General features: G+C 35.7%; 3 protein-coding genes across 6 annotated transcripts in view; all 3 read left to right on the top strand.

The window, feature by feature from the left end:
* The window catches only part of LOC144976424 (calcyphosin-like protein), a 37,386-nt gene extending 19,795 nt beyond the window's left edge, over nt 1-17,591 (top strand). For all 4 annotated transcript variants that reach the window (XM_078920733.1, XM_078920716.1, XM_078920721.1 and 1 more), the window contains exons 4-5: nt 12,366-12,569; nt 14,131-17,591. In XM_078920733.1, coding sequence (XP_078776859.1) covers nt 12,366-12,569; nt 14,131-14,232 — 306 coding nt within the window. In that variant the 3' untranslated portion in view covers nt 14,233-17,591. The remainder of the gene's footprint in view (nt 1-12,365; nt 12,570-14,130) is intronic.
* LOC144976449 (uncharacterized) lies at nt 1,616-7,784 on the top strand. Its single transcript, XM_078920743.1, has 3 exons — nt 1,616-2,098; nt 2,996-3,141; nt 3,952-7,784. The coding sequence occupies exons 1-3, from the start codon at nt 1,987-1,989 to the stop codon at nt 4,225-4,227; spliced, it is 534 nt and encodes a 177-aa protein (XP_078776869.1). The 5' UTR covers nt 1,616-1,986; the 3' UTR covers nt 4,228-7,784.
* On the top strand, nt 4,228-6,930 carry LOC144976415 (uncharacterized). The gene is given in 1 exon segment (XM_078920706.1): nt 4,228-6,930. A coding segment is annotated over 1 exon segment (2,355 nt). The 5' UTR covers nt 4,228-4,575.
* Nucleotides 17,592-24,048: the final 6,457 nt, after the last annotated feature.

Here is a 24,048-nt window from a genome sequence, read left to right as displayed (position 1 = left end):
AAATTACTTCGCGATGGTGGCGAACGAATCGGCGATCTCAAGAAGTGGGTGAGAGAGGGATCTAGAAATGACTTTGGGTTTGAAACGAATATTTTTGTGTTCGTGGATAGCTCACACGGTAGAGCCACGCTCTCACCTGCCAGGCGGAGTTGTCGTACCAATAAGGTCGCAGGTTCAAACCCTACCACCGCCGCGAAAAAAATTTTTATTCTCTATTGTCTTCTGGCACTTTTCTACTCACTTCATATCTTGTTGTTACCAACATAAGTGCCTGCTCCACTCACTTTTCTGAATTAAAAATTCACCCCATACACCGGAGCATACTCAATGTCTCAATCGTTTCTATGTTATTTGTTTGTGATGAGAATATTGGCTATTAAGCTTAACTGCTGGTCAAAATTACTTCGCGATGGTGGCGAACGAATCGGCGATCTCAAGAAGTGGGTGAGAGAGGGATCTAGAAATGACTTTGGGTTTGAAACGAATATTTTTGTGTTCGTGGATAGCTCACACGGTAGAGCCACGCTCTCACCTGCCAGGCGGAGTTGTCGTACCAATAAGGTCGCAGGTTCAAACCCTACCACCGCCGCGAAAAAAATTTTTATTCTCTATTGTCTTCTGGCACTTTTCTACTCACTTCATATCTTGTTGTTACCAACATAAGTGCCTGCTCCACTCACTTTTCTGAATTAAAAATTCACCCATACACCGGAGCATACTCAATGTCTCAATCGTTTCTATGTTATTTGTTTGTGATGAGAATATTGGCTATTAAGCTTAACTGCTGGTCAAAATTACTTCGCGATGGTGGCGAACGAATCGGCGATCTCAAGAAGTGGGTGAGAGAGGGATCTAGAAATGACTTTGGGTTTGAAACGAATATTTTTGTGTTCGTGGATAGCTCACACGGTAGAGCCACGCTCTCACCTGCCAGGCGGAGTTGTCGTACCAATAAGGTCGCAGGTTCAAACCCTACCACCGCCGCGAAAAAAAATTTTATTCTCTATTGTCTTCTGGCACTTTTCTACTCACTTCATATCTTGTTGTTACCAACATAAGTGCCTGCTCCACTCACTTTTCTGAATTAAAAATTCACCCCATACACCGGAGCATACTCAATGTCTCAATCGTTTCTATGTTATTTGTTTGTGATGAGAATATTGGCTATTAAGCTTAACTGCTGGTCAAAATTACTTCGCGATGGTGGCGAACGAATCGGCGATCTCAAGAAGTGGGTGAGAGAGGGATCTAGAAATGACTTTGGGTTTGAAACGAATATTTTTGTGTTCGTGGATAGCTCACACGGTAGAGCCACGCTCTCACCTGCCAGGCGGAGTTGTCGTACCAATAAGGTCGCAGGTTCAAACCCTACCACCGCCGCGAAAAAAATTTTTATTCTCTATTGTCTTCTGGCACTTTTCTACTCACTTCATATCTTGTTGTTACCAACATAAGTGCCTGCTCCACTCACTTTTCTGAATAAACAATATGTCAACCTTTATTTGTTAACTGATCTTTTCAATAAATGCAATATTTTCCCTTGTTTAAAAACGGAGTTGTTTTTAAACCATTAAAGAAGTAACCATTTCATCTGGTTAAATCACGGATTTTACCGATAGCCGTCGATTTTTTTTTTTATGTACCATTTTCAAATGATGATTACTCCGTTCGTATTCGGCCGATTTTTTTGCGTTTTTTTTCCGTTAGATTCTGCATATTTTTGACTACTTCCGGAACTAATTTTCTTTCATTTGCACACAATGGCTCGGGTTGAAAGGACGGAGTGAAGACGAAGATTACAAATTTGACGACCAAATTCAAAAATGTAAAATTTTAAAATGACCACGTTCCTTGCCTAGACTACTCTTCTGTCATCTGATATGTATGTAAAGACGATTGAGTACCATCTCACGGAGTAATTCAAAGATTTCCTCACCCCCTAAATTAAGAAAATCAACCCTTCCCGCTGACTGACAAGCCGCCATTATGGCCGATGAATCGATTGCTCAGCCTCCCACCGATACAATGGACAATAACGATGAAAATTCACCTGCGACACTGAATTCTGTGGTTTTGGGAGATGAAATTCCCGATATATGTAAGTATTTCAAGACTTATTTGTTTATTCATGTACACATTGTATTTTTAGTTTATCCCGAGTGTTAACTTTATGATGATAGCGTCGCATCGCAAACAGCCGATTCCGAGGGAATTCCAACTGACCTGGATTTTACAGACCCACAACTCTAAAGTGCCTTTGTCAATTTATTTCGTGTAAATACTGTAATATTTACACTATCAATATTGTGTTTTTAATAACACATTATCATATCGTAGCCCTAGTTTTGTGGTTGTTTTCACCAATTGGTTTAAATTGAATAAAAACCAAATCCAGGTCATGTTCTATTTTTAGATCGAGGTTGATGTCAGGGGTTGCCCCTGGAATTCGTTTGTTTTTATTGTAGTAGTAAACGAAAACGATGATGATTTTTTAATGCTGTTTATGGTGTGAGGTGTTAATGTAAATATTTGGTGTGAAACAATACTACTTAGATATCCTAGAAGTAAATGGATTTCTAGGGTTTCCTATTATTAGGAATTAAATCGATGTTTAATTAGTTTAGAGTAGGCAGTGTAGGCTACTCATTATTAGCTACTATATTATACTATTAATTAGGCATTGGCTATAAATATAAAGAGGAGACTAGAGGATGATTTCAATTTAATTTACAGTTGTGAGAGCTGAGAGCTAGCTCTCTCTCTCTCTCTCTCTCTCTCTCTCTCTCTCTCTCTCTATATATATATATATATATATATATATATATATATATATATATATATATATATATATATATATATATATATATATATATACTTATCTAGTCTAAGGTATTTGACTTCTGATTTGGTGACTACTACTACAAATCTTTTAATTAAATTAAATTATGTTAGCCACTTGCTTCTCTTAACTGAAGTCTCATTTTTGTCACAACAGATGATGACGTGTACCGAGATTTGAAGAACCATTTTTTGATGCAAGGAAGAGGCCGAAGACCTATTCTGCCAACTGTCGTTTTGACAAATAAACTGCTGCTTCAATTGTCAGCCCTCAGAGATAATGGCAATGCATCCTGGGATACCGTAAGTAATAATTTGATTTATGTCAATATCAAAGTTGACCAATGGCAGTTTTGTGAGCAGCTGCATTTCCAAATATATGGTCTACTCGAGAGATAATGGCAATGCATCCTGGGATACCGTAAGTAATAATTTGATTTATGTCAATATCAAAGTTGACCAATGGCAGTTTTGTGAGCAGCTGCATTTCCAAAGACATGGGTCCCTCAAATTCGTGCTCAAGTGCATACTTATTTTATGGATTCACAATCCGACTGAAGTTATGGACAGATTTATGTTGCAATGTTATGGCTTTGCTTGAGAGCATGCATTTATCAGTGGAGCACATATTTATCTTCGCCCTGGGCTCAGTCACAGCCTATTTTTTTTTTTTTATTTAGGCCTACCAGTTTCAGATTTATTATTTATTATAATATGTTAAAATCTGTCTATCCCAGCAATGGCCAGGTATATTAATAATAGGCATAATGGACTCTTTTAATGAGATGTCGGCTTTGAGTTAGATCTTGATACCCATTTGTTTTCCGTATTTATGGCTATGTTCGCCTGTAACGAGATACCGCTATAACTATAGTGAATTAATAATGTCAATCCTGTCTGTATGCGCCTCTGTATATTTATAATTTTTTCATCATTTTACTTGGATGTTACAATTGTTGAAAGTTGAATTTAACTTTTAGTTAAATAATTTTTTATTTCAAGTTCTCATGTTCCAGGTCCGCCATAAATTTCAAAGAGATGGCTTATCCTCGATAAAGAGATTTTGAGGAATATAAAAGAACATTGAATTATATTTTTACTTTTGTTTTTCAGGTCTTGTCGTGGTTTGTGAAGCTGTTTCCTGAACAGTCGCATGTTTCAACCGGACAATTTGAGTATAGAGTCCGAAAGGCCAGCTTGAAAATGACAACATCCACCTTGATGGAACAACAGCGTTTTCTTATGGAGAAGGTCAGCTTTACGTGTTTGCCTCAAGAGTTGTCGGACATTGGCCTCACAAGAGACATACTAATGGACATTTCTTCTTATTCTCCTCCAGAAGATTTTGTGCTAAGTTTTGAGATAGCCCTTTCACTAGAAACATTTTAATATTATTATTTTATTAAGGAGGATCTCAGTGAGAATTTTTTATATTCTTGGATTACTAAATTGTTATCACCCCAGAAGATTAGTGTGAAGCCATGCCAAATTAAATACAAGTTGTTAAAAGCAAAAAAAGACAAGAACAAATTGAAACACAAGCCTGAATTATGGCTTAAACTTGTCCAAAGTCCTTTGTGTGATGAAAGTAAAGATGTAGGTGGTAAGGTTTTAGAACCAGAGTTTGTTAATCTCAAAAAAGAGTTGAGCAAAGAGAAGAAATGCGCTAATCTTTCTAAAGAGAAGGTTATTTCTTTAACTGCAAGATTTGATAAGTTATCTCAAGAGAATAAGTGTATGAAGGAAGAATTACAAAAATTAAAAGAGATAAAAAACTCTGTCGAGTCACAGAATCATGCTTTAGTAGCCAATCTAGACGTTGCTAATACTTTGATTAATTCTTATAACTCTAGATCTTTTAGCAGTAGGGCCACCCAAACATCTGGTACTAGTTATCAAAAAATCAAAAATGAAAATTCTTTGTTGCGCCAAAAAGTTAAAAACTTAGAAAACACCATCATCAAACAGGACAATGACTTGCTATCTCAATTAGCAGAAATAAAATGCTTGAAAGAAACAATTGAACTCGTTCAGAAAAAGAAGAGATCGGAGCAGCAACAGAAATCTTCCTATAAACGTCAACTAGATGAAACTCTTATGACAGCTGAAGCCCTCTTGTCTGTTGAAGATTGTAATTGTACTGCTAATAATTGCATCCCAATGCCTAAATTAAAATGTGATAATAATATAAATAACACATACTCAGATGAGGTCCATCTAACATATATGGCGCTTCAGGGAGAGGCAGATGTATCTGCATGGAAATGTTCAAAAGTTATTAATATAGTTTCTAAATATTTGTACAAAAATGAGATCTGTTTGGACAAATTGCCAACAACTCAAACTGCATTGAATATTGCAAGTGAGGGGTACTTTTTGAGTAAAGTTCAGGCAGTAGAAGGAATTAGGGAATCTGAACACTTCACATTAGGCACTGATGAAACATCTAGACAAAAGTGACGGTACCTTGAAAGACATATTGTTCTATCTAATGGAGGGTCCTTTAGTCTTGGCTTCAATGAAATTGCTTCTGAAACAGCTGACACAATTTTGGAAAAATCAATTGACCTTTTAAAAGAACTTTGTGACATTTATCATGATTATGACACAACAACTGAACGAGATAATCTGCTTAAAGAGATTTTATCTAAAATGAAATGCTTAATGAGTGATCGTGCTGCGGTGATGAAACTGTTCGATAGAAAGATGGCAGATTATAAAACAAATGTGTTAGGCACAGACTGCAGTACCTACTTTTTATTCTGTAATGCCCATTTTTTGTTAGGAGTCAGTAATGCTGCAGAGTCTGCTTTAAAAGAGATGGAAAAAAAATTTTCTGACTTAGATATGAAACTTGGCAGAGATAAATACCCTGATAAGTATTTCCAGTTTAAAACTTCCAGCGAAACACCAGCACTTCGTGTAATCAGACTAGCTGCAGATGTTTTTGGGCCTCGTCCAGACGAGAAAAATGGCTGTAGGCAGGAGTGGTTAGCCTTTATTGACTCTATTGGTGAAAAATCCCAATTCACTAGTTTCAGATCTAATCGATTTAACAATTTGTTTGACAATGCTTCTGCCCTTCTCTACCACCAAACTCATATTGTTAGGTTTCTCAAGGATAAAGTTTCTCATGACAATCTGAAATTGTCCAGTATCCTTGATGATGTTAACGATGAAACCATTATGAAAATGGTTTTAGCTCTTGCTCGTTTTAACTTTTTGTTTAGTTCTCCATATTGGAAATTGTTAAATTCAGACACTAAGTATGGTGAGTTTCCACCTTTTGTCCATTCTATGTGTACTTTTCTTGAGACTGGTTTGCCAACACAGGAACCTGTTTTCAATAATTTTGTTACAACTTCTTTAGACTTTCACTTTGGTTCGTCAATAATACTCCTTCAGACATTTACATTACTTTGTAGTAAAGTACTTGAAGTTTTGAAAAGACAGCTCTCTGATTTCGTTGGAGATGGTATTTTTGCTGGTGAGTTATGTCCAGATGTTAAGGCGGTGTTAATGACTGCTCCGTTATCAAATCTTACAGGCGAGCGTCTTTTCGGTGACCTCGATTTTGATATTGGAAAACGGCGCCGTGCATCACTTCACCTGCGATCATCTTTAAACATGTTTAAGCATAATAAGACAGCACAGTGGTTGAGTACTAAAAAAACTAAAAATGCTGTTTATTTGTTATCAGCTGCGAGAAAGAATCGTGGTAAAGTGAAGAGAAGAAGCAGGCAAGAAGAAGATGACGTAAGGCGAACTGTTAAAGAACGATTAGAGGAAAATGAGAGAAGAAAAAGAGCTAAAGAACTGAAAGAGAGACAAAAACATCTTGAAATAGTAAATGCTGTCATTATACAAGGAGGGTTGTGCACAAATAAAGAAGAAGTTGATAACCTTATGAAGGAACCCAATCGTGTTAGTAACCTTAAGTCGCAGATTCGTTATAGAAAAGTAGTTTTGAAAGAAAACAATTTAACTTTAAGTGGTGACTTTAACCAATTATATAATAGTCTGGTGTCATTTTTAAGTGGAGATGTTGTGACAATTCCTTGTAAGAAAAGAACTGAGACCAGTCTTTCATGAAATTCTTCATTGTTGCTTCGATTTTATTACTAATACTGATGGACGTATTGTCCCCAATAAACGCCCATCAGGTGTAACAGGTATCCATTTTCTACTGTTTATTAATGTGTTTAACCACTTGGTAATGTTATTTATGCTTCCTCTGAACTTCATAATTATTCATATTAAGTTCTAGTGAAGTAATTCATAACAAATGTTGTCTTTGAAATTGTCGACTTTTCCAACTTTTAAAAAGTAGATTACTTACTAATTGTCTGTTGTACTCTATTATATTAAATTCTCTGTTGCTTTTCATTTAATTTGTTAGAGCTTGAAACAAGCTAAAAGATGATGTATGTTTTATTTCTCTATCATTATTTGTTCAAAAGTTATGTTTGTTTAAAAGTGGCTAAATTATCGAAAAAGTCGGTTTCTTCGAAATATCACCATTTTTCTCATTTGTTGCGTTTTTAGGTCTCCATATTTTTTTCTGTAATCACTGAGGGGTCATAGAAAAAAATAGACATATTTATTACACCTTATACTGTAAGTATACATAATTTTAGCAGTTTTAGATTAAAAGTGTGAAAATTTTGAGCTCCCGAAATCGAGTCGAAAGTGAAAGTTCAATGATTTTTCGCAGTTTTTTACCCAAAAATCCGAAGTTTGCCGATGAATATTTCAATTGTTTCATCTATTTCATCCTTTTTTTTTCTGTTACTTTTCTCACATGTTCCCAGATGTTTTGACAATGTGCTTATTTTTGTTGTGTATGGTCTATATTTGTGATTATCTGTGTTTTAAAATGCCAAAAAAGTTGTGTTTGAAAAACAGCACAAATTTTTCTAAGTCCAATAAATTTTGAAAACCTGTAACTTTTTTGTTTGTTGAGATAATTTGATGTGGTTTTTTTTGCTCTGTTTTGTTTTTGAATTGCTTTCCAATTATTACACAGCTGGCACTGTAGTCCAGACTTGAAATTTTGGTTTTGAATACCTAAAATTAGCAAGATAATTCAATTATGCAATTTAAAAATCAAATTAACTCATCATTGAAAAAATAGAAAAAAAATATAATTAACAATAAAACCGCAGCAAAATATTACATTTCAAGAACAAGACTAAAGAAGTAATATCATTATTACCTGACCCGCTGCGGAAAAATAATCTTTACAAAATAACGAAAACTGAAGACTAAATTAAACTTACCTCATTTCGTAGTAAAACTTGTTCCTTGTGAATCACACCAAAAAAATTTGAAATTTATAGGAACGTTTTTTTATAATCCTGAGGTAATTACAAGTAATTTTATTTAAATGTTATAGAAAAACAGGTGAATTTGAATCACGGCTTGTGGAATAAGTACTGGGGGTATTGAACTAAAAGTTGGACCGATGGAAAGAGGAGGTCTGCGAGAATTCTTTGCATTTTGGGTGGAATTGCATCGTCACGAAGATCGTGAGGTTAATTGGTACGGAAATCATCCATTGGTATCACCCTATGCACGTCAAATCTACATTCTGGGAATTGATCGGCTGACTGCTGTTGACCCCGGTTACCTATCAGGTGAGGTTACGTCGGCGCTCGGAACAGTGGGAAACTAAACGGTCAGATTTATAGTGCAGTTTAGACGCCGTGATTTGAAATGCTAAATAAATAATTTGATCAGATTAGATATTGTACATTTTACTTTTGGAATGCAAAGTCTATTGTTTTGTGGTTTTATCAGTACTATCATGCAATTTGGATGAAATGAACACTGAAATGCTCAGATTTGAGGAAATAGTCACAAAATTAACAGAGGCAGTGTAGGGGAATGGTATTTGCTTCATAACCTCTGTCCTGGTTCAAGTCCCAACTGTATGGCCTGGTAAGTCCCATTGACCCAGCTCACTTTTGGGACCACACTGTAGCTGACACCTGGGATATAGTGCAACCTCTGGATACCGACAACCCCTGGATAGCGACATTGACCTCTTGTCCAGATTTTTTTTGCTATATGTTATTAGTAATAAAAAAACCAAAATAGCGACATACATTTTAGTAAAACCCTTGTTTAGCGACATTGTTATAACAATAATTGGTAGTTAATACCGATTCTTGATATCTGACCATCATCATCTCATACTATTAGCCAATAAGAAATGCTTTGTTACCGACCAATCAGGACTCATGTTTACTACACTGCGTGGAATCAGTGATCGTTCATATGGAACCACAGCAAAAGAAGTTTATCTGTGGATGGAACTCTCAAGGGTCCATTTACATTCACTGTTAGCTACCTGTCTGAGGTCAGTGGAGGTTAACTGATATAAGACAATGCCATGTCCAATTGGGACAATTGTGGATATCTATGGTCTTATAATATAATGGGAAAAACAATAGCAGCCTCTTTCACTTTATTATTGGCAGGGGGGGGGGGGGGGGGGAGAGCACTTAAAGTTAAATAAAAATTTCTGTATTCAAGACTCATCAGCAGTATTATATGGATTTTAATTAAAGTAAAAACTAGATGTGTGCATCTGTGTTCTTGTGTGGTATTATCATATTGGCATTTGATTTTCTTGATTTATTCTTAATTTTGATAAATGGCGTTTGAGCACTGTTTATGATCAGAACTATTACAATGCACATTTGAGAGTGAAAGCGTAACTCAGTGATGCCACCACCACATCATCATTACCACTACTACTGCAACCACCATCACCACCACTACATCGTCATTACCACTGCTACCACAACACCACCACCACATCATCATTACCGCTACTATTACAACCATCACCACCACTACTACTACAACCATCACCACCACTACTACTACAACCACCACCACCACATCACTACCACTACTACTACGACGACCACCACCACATCATCATTGCAACTACCACTACTGCAACAACCACCACTACAACATCATCACTACCACTACAACCACCACCACCACACCCATCATTACCACTACTACAACAACCACCACCACATCATTATCACAACCACTAAAACTACGACAACCACCACCACATCATCATCACTACCACTACTACTACAACCCCACTACCACATCATCATCACTACCATTTGTACTACAACCACCATTACCACATCATCATCACTACCACCACTACTACAACAACCACCACATCATCATCACTACCATTTGTACTACAACCAACATCACCACCACATCATCATCCCTACCACCACTACTACAACCACCACCACACCATCATCACTACCATTACTACTACAAGCACCACCACCACCACATCATCATCACTACCAATACTACTACAATCACCACCACCACCTCATCTTCATCACTACCACCACCATTACTACTACAACCACTATCACCACCACACCATCATCACTACCACTACTACTACAACCACCATCACCACCACATCATCATCACTACCACTACTACTACAACCACCACAACCACATCGTCATCACTACCACTACTACTGCAACCACCACCACCACATGATCATCACTACCACTACTACTACAACCACCACCACCACATCATCATTACCACTACTACTACTACAAACACCACCACCACATCATCATCACTATCATTTGTACTACAACCACCACATCAACAACACTACCACAACTAACACATCATTATCATCACGACTACAACTACTACAACCACTATACCTACACCACATCATCATCACTACAACTACTACTTCAACCACAACCACCGCCACCACCATATCATCATCACTATCACCACTACTACAACAACAACCACTATCACATCTTCATCATCACTACTACTATTACTGCAACCACCAACACCACATCATCCTCACTACCACCAGTACTACAATCTCTACCATTAGGTTTTGGTGCTTTACTTCACCTCATTTGAAATAAGAAACTCTAATCAGTTATCTATTTAGTACTATACAATATGTAAACATAATGCCAAATACCATTCCAATTCCTTTTTCTTGTGTGTGGAAATTCCTCTTTCGACATTGAAATTCCTAAGATTGGTGTCTGAAACTCCTGTGAGCCAAATTTAAAGTTGGCATCTCTGCGTAACTGGTATACCCTCTATAAACAGGAGAAATACACATTCTAACGTTGTTGGGAAGTGTCTTCTCTCAGGCACTGGTCCGCGCATCTCACTGTTATGTAGTTACGGGTCTCACCACACTGCCTTTTTCTGTCATCCTGAAAAACCTCGGAATAACGACATAATTTTCCGGTGCCGGGCGATGTCATCATCCAGGGGTTGCGCTGTATTTTGATATTGCCTTGAGATATACTTTAAACACAAATATAAAGGGAATTTTATATATTAGAAGAAAAAGAAATAAAAATTATGATTCATTCGTTTCAATATTTTACTACATTATTTGTTTTATAATGCAATATTGAAATTTTCATATTATTTCTCATAAATTTATAAAAGAATAAGAATGTTTACAACAAGTCTGCTTGGACTTTCCTCTTAGTAAAACACATCATAGACAAAATGGTGAATAACCAGAATAAGCATGATGAAATGCGTGTTCGCATATCTTTTGAATTTAGGCTAAGGTTGCAAACCACACTGGCAAGATTTAATGATCCATGGTCTATATACAGTTTTATCTAGATGAAAGGATTTTATATATATATTTTTAAAATATTCTACTCTATTGATCATATTGAATGCAGTGAACCTTTTCAAAAGAAAGTTGTTTTAAAAAAATAATTCTAAAAACATTTTTACTTTGACTCAGATTTACACAATTTTTTATCTATGCCAAAGATTTCAAATCCAGGGGATTCTTATGAATCTCTCTTAGAAAAGAAATAATTCTGTCAAGTTGTTTTGGCTCATGGAGAGAGATAAGACTGTGAGAGTCCTGGTTTTGTCAAGGATGGTAAGAGGCGGATTTTGAGGAAATAGAGAGAGAAAGAGACATTGGTTTGTACTGAGCTATTTTAATTATTTCCATATCAGAGGGACGAGGTCCTGTTGCACTGATTTACATCTATGGCGATGCCCCTGTTGTCTGGGAAGTGAGTTTACATGCTTTGATTGTGTTTTTGTGATCAGGAACCCCTTAAACAGTGATGATAGTGTTCTTCGGACCCGTGGAAAACCACAATTTAGAAGCCAGAGGAGGAATTTCCTCCTTTCAAAAAATTACATTTCCCCTAATGAATATACTGTCAGGGAAAGAGTTGATTTGTGATGGAAATTATAGGAGTAGTTTCCCACTCTCCAGAATAAAGCTAGAGTATCAATGATAGCTTATCTCAATTACTCTAAAAATGGGGGTTAGTGCAGTAAAAATAGGTTTTAAAGGCAGCCGTTCCAAACTTTCCTCCCTTTTCACTTTTGATCACCATCAGCACTGCTGAAAATAGAATTTTTATTCTTTTTCTCATGGTTAAAAAAAAATAATTATAGAGTGTGATTTTGTATCTGATTTTCAGCCTCCTATGAACAAGTCTCGGCTGTCAATTGTTGAAAAAGCATTTATGAAGATGGACAAAACTGGAGATGGGATAATCACCATTGATGACCTAGGGGCTTACAACGTCAAAAACCATCCCAAGTTCATGAGTGGAGAGATGACTAAGGAACAAGTTTTAAAAGTTTTCTTGGACTCATTTGATAGTGATAACAAAGATGGGAAGGTTAGTGTGATAGGCTCATTGTTACAGTATAGTATACGATAATAAATAATAATAATAATAAAAATGATGATAATTATTATTATTATTATTATTATTATTATTATTATTATTATTATTATTATTATTATTATTATTATTATTATTATTATTATTATTATTATTATTATTATTATCTACATCGTCATCATCATTATTTTTATAATTACCACCACCATCATCATCAGCATCATCAAAATCATTGTTATTATTAATGTATTTCTTCTTCTTCTTCTTCTTCTTCTTCTTCTTCTTCTTCTTCTTCTTCTTCTTCTTCTTCTTCTTCTTCTTCTTCTTCTTCTTCTTCTTCTTCTTAATATTATTATTATTATTTTTATCAACCAAGATGTAACTATCCCTGATAAACTCTAAGGCTATTTAATCTTCTTTTTTGTTTTGTAGTGTTTTGTTTATTCCAAGCTCGTTCATTCATTCATTCATTCATTCATTCATTCATTCATTCATTCATTCATTCATTCATTCATTCATTCATGTACCAGTGGATTCATAAACTAAGCTAAGGCTATAAACTGAGTGCATACATTTTCCTTTCAGGTCCGTTTTGCTGTCCGTTTGACCTTTCCTTTCAGTCACTCTTGTTTTATCATAGCAAAGTAAATGACCCCTCTCGTTTTCAGTTGCCGAACCGAACAGGAACCGAATGGGAACGTTCTCTCTGAATTACAATTTCTTTCGTTTTCTACTAGCAAAATTAAATAATACACGTAGTTTCTTTGTTATTGTTTTTAGAACTCATACCTGCCTACTTTTACGGATCATCCGTAACGTAATTCTTATGGAAATGGAAGAAATATTACGGATTTTGATTTCACAGCAATTTGGTCGTAGTGTTGGAGAAATTATTTTTTTTCTTTTAAGTTCCCGCAGTTATCAAAAAAGAAAAAAAAATGTTCCCTCAAAGTTATAACGTCTACTGCTCAGTTCACGCCCATGATAGCTTAGTCGATTGCCAGCTCGTAATGGTGGAAGTCAACAACATTTATTTTACGTATAGAAGGTTGTAGATACGCAGTATTTGTAAAAAATTTTGTTGTTGTTGTTAATTGGTGGAGTATTACTAAAATTGTACCATTTATTACTGATGAATTTTGTGTTGGCTACTGATTTTGAAATGTTCAAGTAGACAGGTATGGAAAACTTTGTGGATGGTTAGTTCTCACTAAATAAGTGTATGAATTGTAACATAAACATTTTAGATTACACGTTTTGTGTAATGGTATGTTTCAAATATTTGTTGTGAGTAAATTACAGAAATGTAGAGTGTCTATGACACACTGGTTATTCAGGAACTGTGACTGAACAGAGACTAAAATGAATGCAATGAATGTTTACAGCCTAAGCAATTGTATTCTTGAATAAAGAATCATCATTTTTCAGTATATTACTATGGTAAGACTGGTGAGAACATTTTGCTTTCATTTCAGCTTGCATTTAGCATAGTCTATAAAGGTCTCACCCATGCTTCATTTATTGTCCTATTGTTGTTTCCCTTTTTCATTTCTAGATCACCAAGGATGAATTCTTGGATTACTATGCCAATATCAGCGCTTCGATTGACCAGGATGCTTACTTTGATCTCATGATAAGGAATGCGTGGAAATTATAGAAGGTCAAGGTCACTACAACATCTAACACCCCACACACATAGATTTGGAGGGGATGCACAGTACAGACTACCAATACTGATGGAACTTGCTTCTCACTCACTTACTGGCTTACTATTACGTCAACTTTTGCCTTATTTTGATATCACAAATTATTCCCCAAGATATATTTCCAATTATTTTTTTGCTTGCACTGCCATTTAATTTACTTTTCTAAAATCAAATAAGGCCAGAGGATGAGTAAGTGGTTAATGGCAATGTGTTTGAACTGTTTGTTTCCCCCATACTATGTAGTCACTGCTTAATGATAACACTGTGTTGTATGTGGATGTTGGAAAGTTCCTAAGACATAGACAAGCATTCCTATTGAATGTGTTGGGTCATATCACCATCTTACAATGTATTAGTAATTTTTAAAATAATTTTTATTGAATAGGGGTATTATTTAATTTTTTTAAAAATCCTCATTGTTTATTGTGATGAGTTGTAGTTTTAATTTTTAACCTAATTTTATCACCGTTGTATTATTATTGTTTTATTATTATTTTTTTTTCTCTTTCAATGAATATTCGTTGTAATTTGTATAACTTATATTTTAGTATACAAAAAAATGTATTGGTGTCAATTTTTTTCGAGAACATTTTGTAGGATTTTTATCATAATGATAGTCATACAGTAATATGTAAATGCAAATAGAAAGGTACAAGTAGAATATCATCTCTATAAATAATTTACACAGCAATTTTTTAACTTTACATCAGTAGCCTCACCATCATAATCTCATAGAGATTTCTTGGGATATTTCAATTATCATTTTGAAAAGAAAAAAAGAGGGGGGGGGGGGGGGGGGGATGTGAAAAGCTATAGTGTATCACATCTCCTTCAACAATGACCTTCTAAATTTATTTTTTTTAAACTCCTCGTTGAGTTCTTGCTTGTCTCACCCATATGGTTTCGTTGCGTTGGTGAATCTGTTGTATAGCTCTCCATGTGTCATTATAAAACTTCCATGTCATAGATAATTTGGGGATGATTGTTCATTTCCCTTGAGTTTCCAATTTTTACATTTTTGGTCTATTTCTGTGCTTAAATTGTTGAGTCCATCCAGATTTATTCACCAAGTTTATCGTTTGTAGCATTTTATTGTTTGTAAAATCAGAAAAATAGGAGGTATTGAAAATTCTTTTTTCTTTTTTTTTTTTTGGTATGTTTTTATTTTCAGGCTTTGACGGATAGTTTACTTAACATTTGTTGAAAAATCAATTTTTCTCCAAGTTGTAACCAAAGTAGGTTTGTGTCATTGTAATCATTCCATCTTATGGCTGTGATTCAGTCCAGTCCTTTCAATCTTTTTATAATTCAGTGGTGCTGGGAAGGGTGGGTAATGATATCTTTTAAAGGTGCTTCCTTCCTCAATTCCTTACATGAGATTCTTTTATATGACGTTTGAACATTTTTATTCATCAAGAAAAATAATGAGCTATTGAAAAATCCCTTTTTTAATATATAAATGATCTTGGTCCTTTTTTATTTATTTTTTTCTCCTGGTGTGTGTATTTGCTTTATAACCCAGATCCTGACCTCCCATAGTGGGCAGGGAGGTACATGCTGTGTCTTCTATCCCCCAACCCGTTTTCCAATTGTTTCCTGTCGTTGTCTTGGAATGAGATTACTTGGTTTTGTCCTTGTCCTGGCCAGAATTCCTTGGCTGGGAGGGAAACAGTCGAATGTATAGTTATAGTTTTGGGAGATGATATTTTTTTCCTTGTAAATCATCTCTCCGTTATGTATTGTATTATGTTTAGTTTGCATATTATTTTATATGATTTGTAAACATGTGAGTGTATTCCTCTTAGTTGGGACCTGTGCTTGTGTCTGGATGAGACTTTTAGGTGATCTCAAACTATGTACTTTGACGGTGTGCTCTTGGAATCTACATCTGATCCCTATTTGAACCAATTCCCCTTTGTCTCACCTTTTCTTTTGTGCTTAAATTGTAATGCTAGAACATTTTACTGTCCCATTTTCTTCCTTTTTACTGGCGCTGATATGACCTTAATGTGTTGCAAGCGCCGTAAAACCGTTAAAAAACATAAACGATAACCCACACAATTTTTAAAAAATCAATTTTTCACAGAGTCTTAACTTAGATAAGTTTGTGTCACTATATTGACATTCCATCTTTTGGCTGTGATTCAGTCCTTTAGATCTTTTGCCACTGGTGCTGGGAAGGGTGGATAATAATACAAAATAACGGTGCTTCCTTTCTCATCTTTTATATGACTTTTTGAAAATTTTATGTGTCAAGATTTCTGGTTTATGTAATTTTAAAAATTTTGGTGTAATATTTGCTCTTCAAATTTTATTTTTTTTAAAATCCTTTTATTTTCTTCCTTTCTTATTATGGTCTGTTACTGTTATATTGTTTTGTCTATCATCCAAATAATTTTACATTCCATTGATCATTTAATCTATTTTAGAATAGTTTTCTGCTGTTACTGCCAACTTGGTTTTCCTGTTACTACAGGTCCTTATAATTGCTATTCAGGAATATGTGCATAGCATAGCTGGTTGCTGCCATTGCTCATTGCAAGTATACAAGATAGATTTGTATTATTAAATTTGTCACATAGTCTACAATGACGGCTACCTAATTCTGGCTTTGATACCATACAAACGACACTAGATTACAGAGGTGCTAAGCAGTTTCAGAGCAACCCACTTATATAGGCATATTTTTAACCAAAAAATTATAAAGATACATAAGGGACAATATGAAAAAATATAAATTCTTCTTTCATGTTTGGATCTACTACAAGTCACTGATTTGCATGTCCATCAACACAAATCAATGTCTTTTATAAAATAGTTTTTATATGCACCACTGAGGTTAAAAACTATCTTGAGTCAAAATTGTGTCTGTTTATCAGGGTTTAAAAAAATTATTATTAATGGTTATAATTATGGGAAAAAAATAGGTACTCAATATTGTGATGTATATATGCAGTATGTCAATATATGTAGGTTGCGCTGTAGTATATCAAATGTATCATTTTTCTTGTTTAGCCATTTTCCTTTGCTCTCAGCAACTTTCTTTTGTTTACATTTTTAAATTGTAATTTGTGCCTTCTATTACTCCCTGTGACAGTGCAATCTCCACTATGTCTTGTTGATTTCGCTTCTCTACCTTTTTCATATTGTCGATTATTTTATTTTTGAGATTTATTCAAGTGCTTTTATTGGCCTATCTCTTTCTCTATCTCTTTCATTTGCAACCAGTTGAAACATTTTGTCGTTTTAATTACACTGAAAACTGTCATGCATTTTTTTTTACCAAATTATTAAAGCAAACCAATACTTACACAACTTAGTTTGTCTTTTGTCTTGGATTGATAGCTCAGGCACAAAGACTGGAGTGGGGACCTTGCAGGTGGTCTGGTTTGAAAAATTATTATCCAGCCTCTCTGTTATTTTGGCACAGATACGGCACCACTGACCACTTTCCAGAGATGGCAAAAGACCATGTACTCTGCCTTAGTGCCATAGAATTACAGTTATGCCATGATTTTCCACCCTAGCAGGGTTCATCAGGGCAGCAATATATCTGACACTGTCAGGTCTGGTCGGCAATAGATATATAATAGTTTCCTCATGGAACACTATTTTTTACCATTGAGCTTTTTTATTTCACTTGTTATATGAAAACCTTGCATTGATTTTCGTTAAAACTCGCATCAACACAGGTTTTAATATAACTCATGTAATATAAACCGTAATATAAGACGCTCCTGGGTGGAGTTCTTGACTTCCCATAATGGGCAGGGAGGCACTTGCTGTCGCTTCTATCCCCCCCATATCTGTTTTCCAACATGCTTTCTGTCTTTTTCTTGTTTCTTGGAATGAGATTAATTGGTTTTGTCCTGGCCCTGATTGGGGGGGGGGGGGGGGGGGGGGGGGGGGGACAGTCAGATGTATAGAAATTTGGGAGATATTTTTTTCTAGTAAAGCATCTCTCTGTTTTTCATATATAGGATTTGTAAACATTTGAGTGTGATCCTCTTAGTGGGGACCTGTGCTTGTGTCAGGATGAGACATTTAGGTCATCTCAAGGTACACTGATAGCATGTTCTAGGAATCCACATCTGTTCCCTATTTGAACCAATTCCCCTTTGTCTTACTTTTCTTGGGTACTTTAATTGTCATTTTAGAACTTTTAACTATCCCATTTTCTTCCATTTTACTGGCGGTGATATGACCTAAATGTGTCGCAAACGCTATAAAACCTTTAGGTGATCTCCAAGAACACTGATAGTTTGCTCTTGGAATCTACATCCGTATCCTATTTGAACTTCTTCCTCTTTGTCATACTTTTTCTTGTGTGCTTTCTATTCTAAATCTATCATTTTTTGACCATCCTATTTTCTTCCATTTTTCTGGTGATGAAATAACCTAAATGTGTCGCAAGCTCCGTAAAGTAGAGCTGTAGTGAGACACCAGAACAGTTCAATACACTTTAAGTCTTAATTACTTGGTCGGGAAAGCAATACATCGGATATTGAATCAAACTGTTCGATTTGAAACAGATGCTCAATAATAGACAACCAAATAAAATATAGAAATCTATTTTTTTAAAATGCTTTGCCTAAAATATTTCATATATTAATTTTGAGTTCTGAGATGGTAAAACCCCCATAGAGGGCAGGGAGCAGAGCTGCCAACTGTCACGGAACTTCCGTGAAATTCACGGAAATAGACTACGAGTCACGGATACACGGAAACATACCATTTTGTCTCGGAAATGGTCGCACGGGCGAAATAAAAGTAAAAAATTTGTATTTTAAAAAAAAATTTAATTTAATTTTTTTTTTTTCTCGCCGGGATGCATAACGTTTTAAAATCGGATGTCGGGTGATCGACGCGTGCTAACAACAGGAAGTTTCCTTAATAGCTATATTTTGACAATTCCATAATCGATTTTTTCATTACACACATCGAATACTATACATTGTTTGTTGGATTCGTGTCATTCAGGGAATCGTCGATCGTATTGTTAAAATAATCTTTCATTGCCGATTCTGATTACGAGCGCCTGTGCTCTTAGTTCTTTCTTTCATTTTCATTCGATTGTTGGAGCTGTTCATACGTGGTCTTGTCTACTGTTAAATTCGTTTGATTTTTCACTTTATTCACTTTTCTACTTTGTAATAGTTTGCGATTTCTTACTGTACTTTGAAATGGATACACCGCCAGCAAAACGGAGGAAGCAAGCGGTTCTTTATCGGCCCGAGATGACTGAGAAATTTCCTTGTCTCATTAAATGATCCAAAAGCCCTGGTCACATTTACTGTACGGTGTGCTTCAATGACTTTTTAGTCTATAGTGGTATGAATGATTGTTCTAGGCATGTCAATGGACCTAAGCATATTAAAAATGCTAAATCAGTGAGTAGTGTTAAGTCTTTGTCTTCATTCGTCAATGCTCATGCTAAGAGTGTGGAGTCGGTGACGAATGCCGAAGTGATGTTCACTGGATTTTTAGTGGAGCACAATATTCCGTTAGCGGCTGCTGATCATGTGGGAAAACTATTTAAGGCAATGTTTTTAAATAAGTCTGTGTCTGCTAGGGAGATTATAGAAAAATATTCATGTGGCAGAACCAAGTGCGGCTATGTGGTCTTGTGGTATGACACTCGCTTTCGGATCGGAAGGTCCTGGGTTCGAGCCTCGCTCGGCGCATAGTTGAGTCCTTGGAAAAGACTCTTTACTCACATTCTCTCACCGTACTCGGGTGTAAAATGAGTACCTGGCCATTAACAGCGTTGTCTTTGCCCGAAAAATGGTAATATATCGCCTAACAGGCGGCATGTCCCGTCCTACATGTTAAATGTTGCTGTTGACCAGGGACCCCTTGTAAAGCGCTTTGAGCACATTTAGTGGATATTACGCTATATAAAAGCTCAATTTCTTTCTTTCTTTCAACTCACATTGTGAAGGAAATGGCAAGTCAAGAGACATCCATGTTGGTTGCATCGATGAAAACAGGAACATTTTCTATTGCCACAGATGCAAGCAATGATAGAAATGACAAATTGTACCCCATCATTGTTCGATTGGCCATGGATGGAAATATTGTCTATCATTGAAGTGGAGGGTAAAAACACTGGAGTAAAAATAGCAGAGGCAATTGTAGGGGAATTAAAGTCAAAGGACATCAGCTTGGATAATTGTTTGGCTTTCACCAGTGATAATGCTAATGTCATGGTAGGTAAAAAGACTGGATGTTATGGTGAACTTCTGAAGTATAATTCAAATCTCATCAGTACAGGGTGTATTTGCCATAGGCTCCATCTTGCTGCAGAGTTGGCAGCCAAACAGTTGCCAGTCAATGTTGAGCAATTCTTCATTGACATTTATTATTATATCGAGAAGAGTGCCAGTAGAGTGAAAAACTTTTGAAATTTCCAGGAAGAATGTGGAGTGAAGCCATCAGAGCTCTGTAAACATGCCCCGACACGTTGGCTTTCACTGTCAAAGACATGCCTCTGGGTTCTGGAGCAGTGGCCTGCACTGGAGAGGTTTTTTGAAGAAGAATGCAACAGCACTACAGAGCAGGCAAAGGAGATAGATGCAGAGGAGTTAAAACAGGATAGGAAAAAAAAAGTGTTGGACAACCTGAAGTCAAGAACATTGAAGGCTTATATCCACTACCTTTCATTTATCCTTCCTGAATTTGACAAAGCGAATATGCAACTTCAGTCGGAATCTTCAATGGTTCATGTCCAACTCCGTCTGATACAGCGTTTCATTAGAACTTATGACAATGGTGCTAAAACCATGTGCTCTTACCCACGAGGGAGTTCCAGATGTTGACTACAAGTCAGAGTACAACAAAAGATCAAATGGTGATCTTGTTATTGGGGAGGGGACAAAGAAGAGTCTGGAGAAATTGAATAAGGAGAAGGTACAACAATTTTATTCATCTATAAATAAATTTTTACAAACTGCCATTACTTACCTTTTAAAGAAAGGACAAATGGAAGCTATTTATTTAAAGAACGCTGAGGTGGCTAACATCAATGTGAGGCAAACAGCCACATGGAAACAATTGGAATATTTTAAAAATAAATTTCCAACCATTTTACCACAGGATGCAACTAAGGACGAGTTGCAAATGCAATTTGTAGAATATCAATGTTGTGAATTACCAGGTAACTTGCCTGATGAAATGGGATTGAAGTGGAAGGTGCTTGGAGAGTCTGTGAAGGATATAACAGGACATCTTTCATTGAACACATTAGCCAAAGTCATGACGTCGATTCTTGCCATCCTCACAGCAATGCCTCATGTGAACGCATCTTCAGCACAGTGAGGAAGAACAGGACAGACTTTCGGTCATCAATGTCTGTTGAAACACTAGAATCCCTAATGATTCTAAAACAAAAAGATGTAGTGTGTCACGAGAGGAAAAATGCTCCAGAGTTGCTGAAGCGATGTAAAACAGCCACAGCAAGAGCTCTCAACAAGGAGTAATAACTATGGATGAGTTGTAATTGTAAATAGTGTAAATACTAATGTATATATATATATATATATATATATATATATATAATATATATATATATATATATATATATATATATATATATATATATATATATATATATATTATATTAATAAATGTGGACTCGTAATATTATTTTATTAGGAACTAATTAAATTAGGACTATGCATGATGTGATTAAATTATGATGTGAAAAGACCACCATGACGACACTCTCCATGATTTGACGTTAATATCAGGACAAGAGTTTCTGGTGAGTATAATATTTCATATTTTTAGTGTAAATAAGCGACGTTCTGTTGTCACTGAAATGTGTCCCCCAAATGACTTTGTCCAAGTTGGCAGCTCTGAGGGAGCCATTTACTGTGTCTTCAATCCCCCTTTATCTTCTTTCCAACATGCTTTGTCTTGGGATGAAATTACTTGGTTTTGTCCTGGCACTGACCGGATACCCTCGCTGGGAGGGAAACAGTCAAATGTATAGTTAGTTTTGGGAGATGATATTTTTTTCCTTGTAAATCATCTCTCTGTTATGCACTGTATTATGTTTTATTTACATATTATATATGATTTGTAAACATTTGAGTGTATTCCTCTTAGTGGGGACCTGTGCATGTGTCTGAATGAGACTTTTAGGTGATCTCAAACTTAAGTATTTTGATAGTGTGCTCTTGGCATCTACATCTGTTTCTTATTTGAACCAATTCCCTTTTGTCATCCCTTTTCTTGGGTTCTTTACTTGTAATTCTAGAACTTTTTACTAACCCATTTTCTTCTTTTTACTGGCGCTATTATGACTAATGTAATTTGCAAGCGCCGTAAGACCCTTAAAAACGAAAACAAAACAAATTGTCAAACCAATGCTGGTAATAGAACACTAACCTAATAACATGTGCGTTTTGCATCACACACCCACTTGCTGATGTCTTGTTTATGATTTGGTTTGATTTAACGAGTGGCACACACCCCACACACATTTTGATGTGTCTCCCTTAGGATTATGTTCGATGTAGGTATTGCTTTGCATTAGACACCCTCAACCCGATGTCTTGGTTTTGAATTGAACTTGAGAGAAACGATTCACAAACTGTGCATGAAGTTCTGGCATATCTAAATAGACATTTACAGTAATGGGAGGTGGGCCTAAAAGTCTTTGTGCATCTGCCATTCAATTCGTGTCTCAGCAAATTTAAAATAAATACCCTTTTCATTCTTTCTTTTGTTGGTTGTTTCTTTATTAAAAAATCGTTTTCATGTCCTGTAATGGTCTGCCAAACTACGTTGAGCTACATTTCGGCTGTTTTACACAAAGAGAACTTTGGTGCAATATTGTGATTCCGAAACAGGAGGAGAGAAAAATGAGGTCTTTTAAGTTAATGTTCATTTTGCTAACTTTGGTGATCTAATGAAGATTGAGGACTAAGAGCCATAAATGTATGACTCTTTCTTAGAAGATGGTGAAAACTAGATCAAATATCTATAAACGGTTTTAGAATAGTCAGTGTTTGAAATCAGGAAAAGACTTAATGGACACTGTATAATAATTCTATGAATGAGCGATATGGGGCCTGGGATAAAATGGTGGTTTGTTTTTGTTTTTAAGGGCTTTACAGCATGCAACACATTTAGGACATATCAGCACCAGTAAATGGGATTGGCGAAAGATTTTAGAATTACAATTAAAGCACCCAAGAAATCTAAGACAAAAGGGGAATTGGTTCATTTAGGGAACAGATGTAGATTCCAAGAGCACACCATCAATGTTTGTTTGCTTTTAAGGGTTTTACGGCGTTTGCAACACATTTTGGTCATATCAGCGCCAGTAAAAAGGAAGAAGATTGGATGGTAAAAAAATTCAATAAAAGGACTTGAGGAAAAAGTAAGACAATGGGAAAAGGTTAAAATAGCACACTATCAGTGTACTTAGTTTGAAGTCACCTAAAGTCACCCAGACACCAGCACAAGTCCCCACTAAGAGGAATACACTCAAATGTTTACAAATCATACGTTAAGAATAAAACAAAAACAACTGTACATAACAAAGAGATGATTTACATGGAAAAAAATATAATCTCCCAAAACTAACTATATATTTGACCGTTTCCCTCTCAGCCAGGGTATCCGACCAGGGCCAGGACAAAACCAAGTAATCTCATTCCAAGACAAAGACAGAAAGCAAGTTAGAAGTTACAGTAAGTACCTTCCTGCCCACTATGGGAGGTCAGGAGCCCCATCGAGACACCATCAATGTACTTATT

Source organism: Berghia stephanieae, chromosome 1, assembly GCF_034508935.2.
Source record: "Berghia stephanieae isolate SIO BIC M18660-M18661 chromosome 1, UCSD_Bste_1.3, whole genome shotgun sequence".
NCBI classification, from domain to species: Eukaryota; Metazoa; Mollusca; class Gastropoda; order Nudibranchia; family Aeolidiidae; genus Berghia; species Berghia stephanieae.
This window is presented reverse-complemented; position numbering and strand designations above follow the sequence as displayed.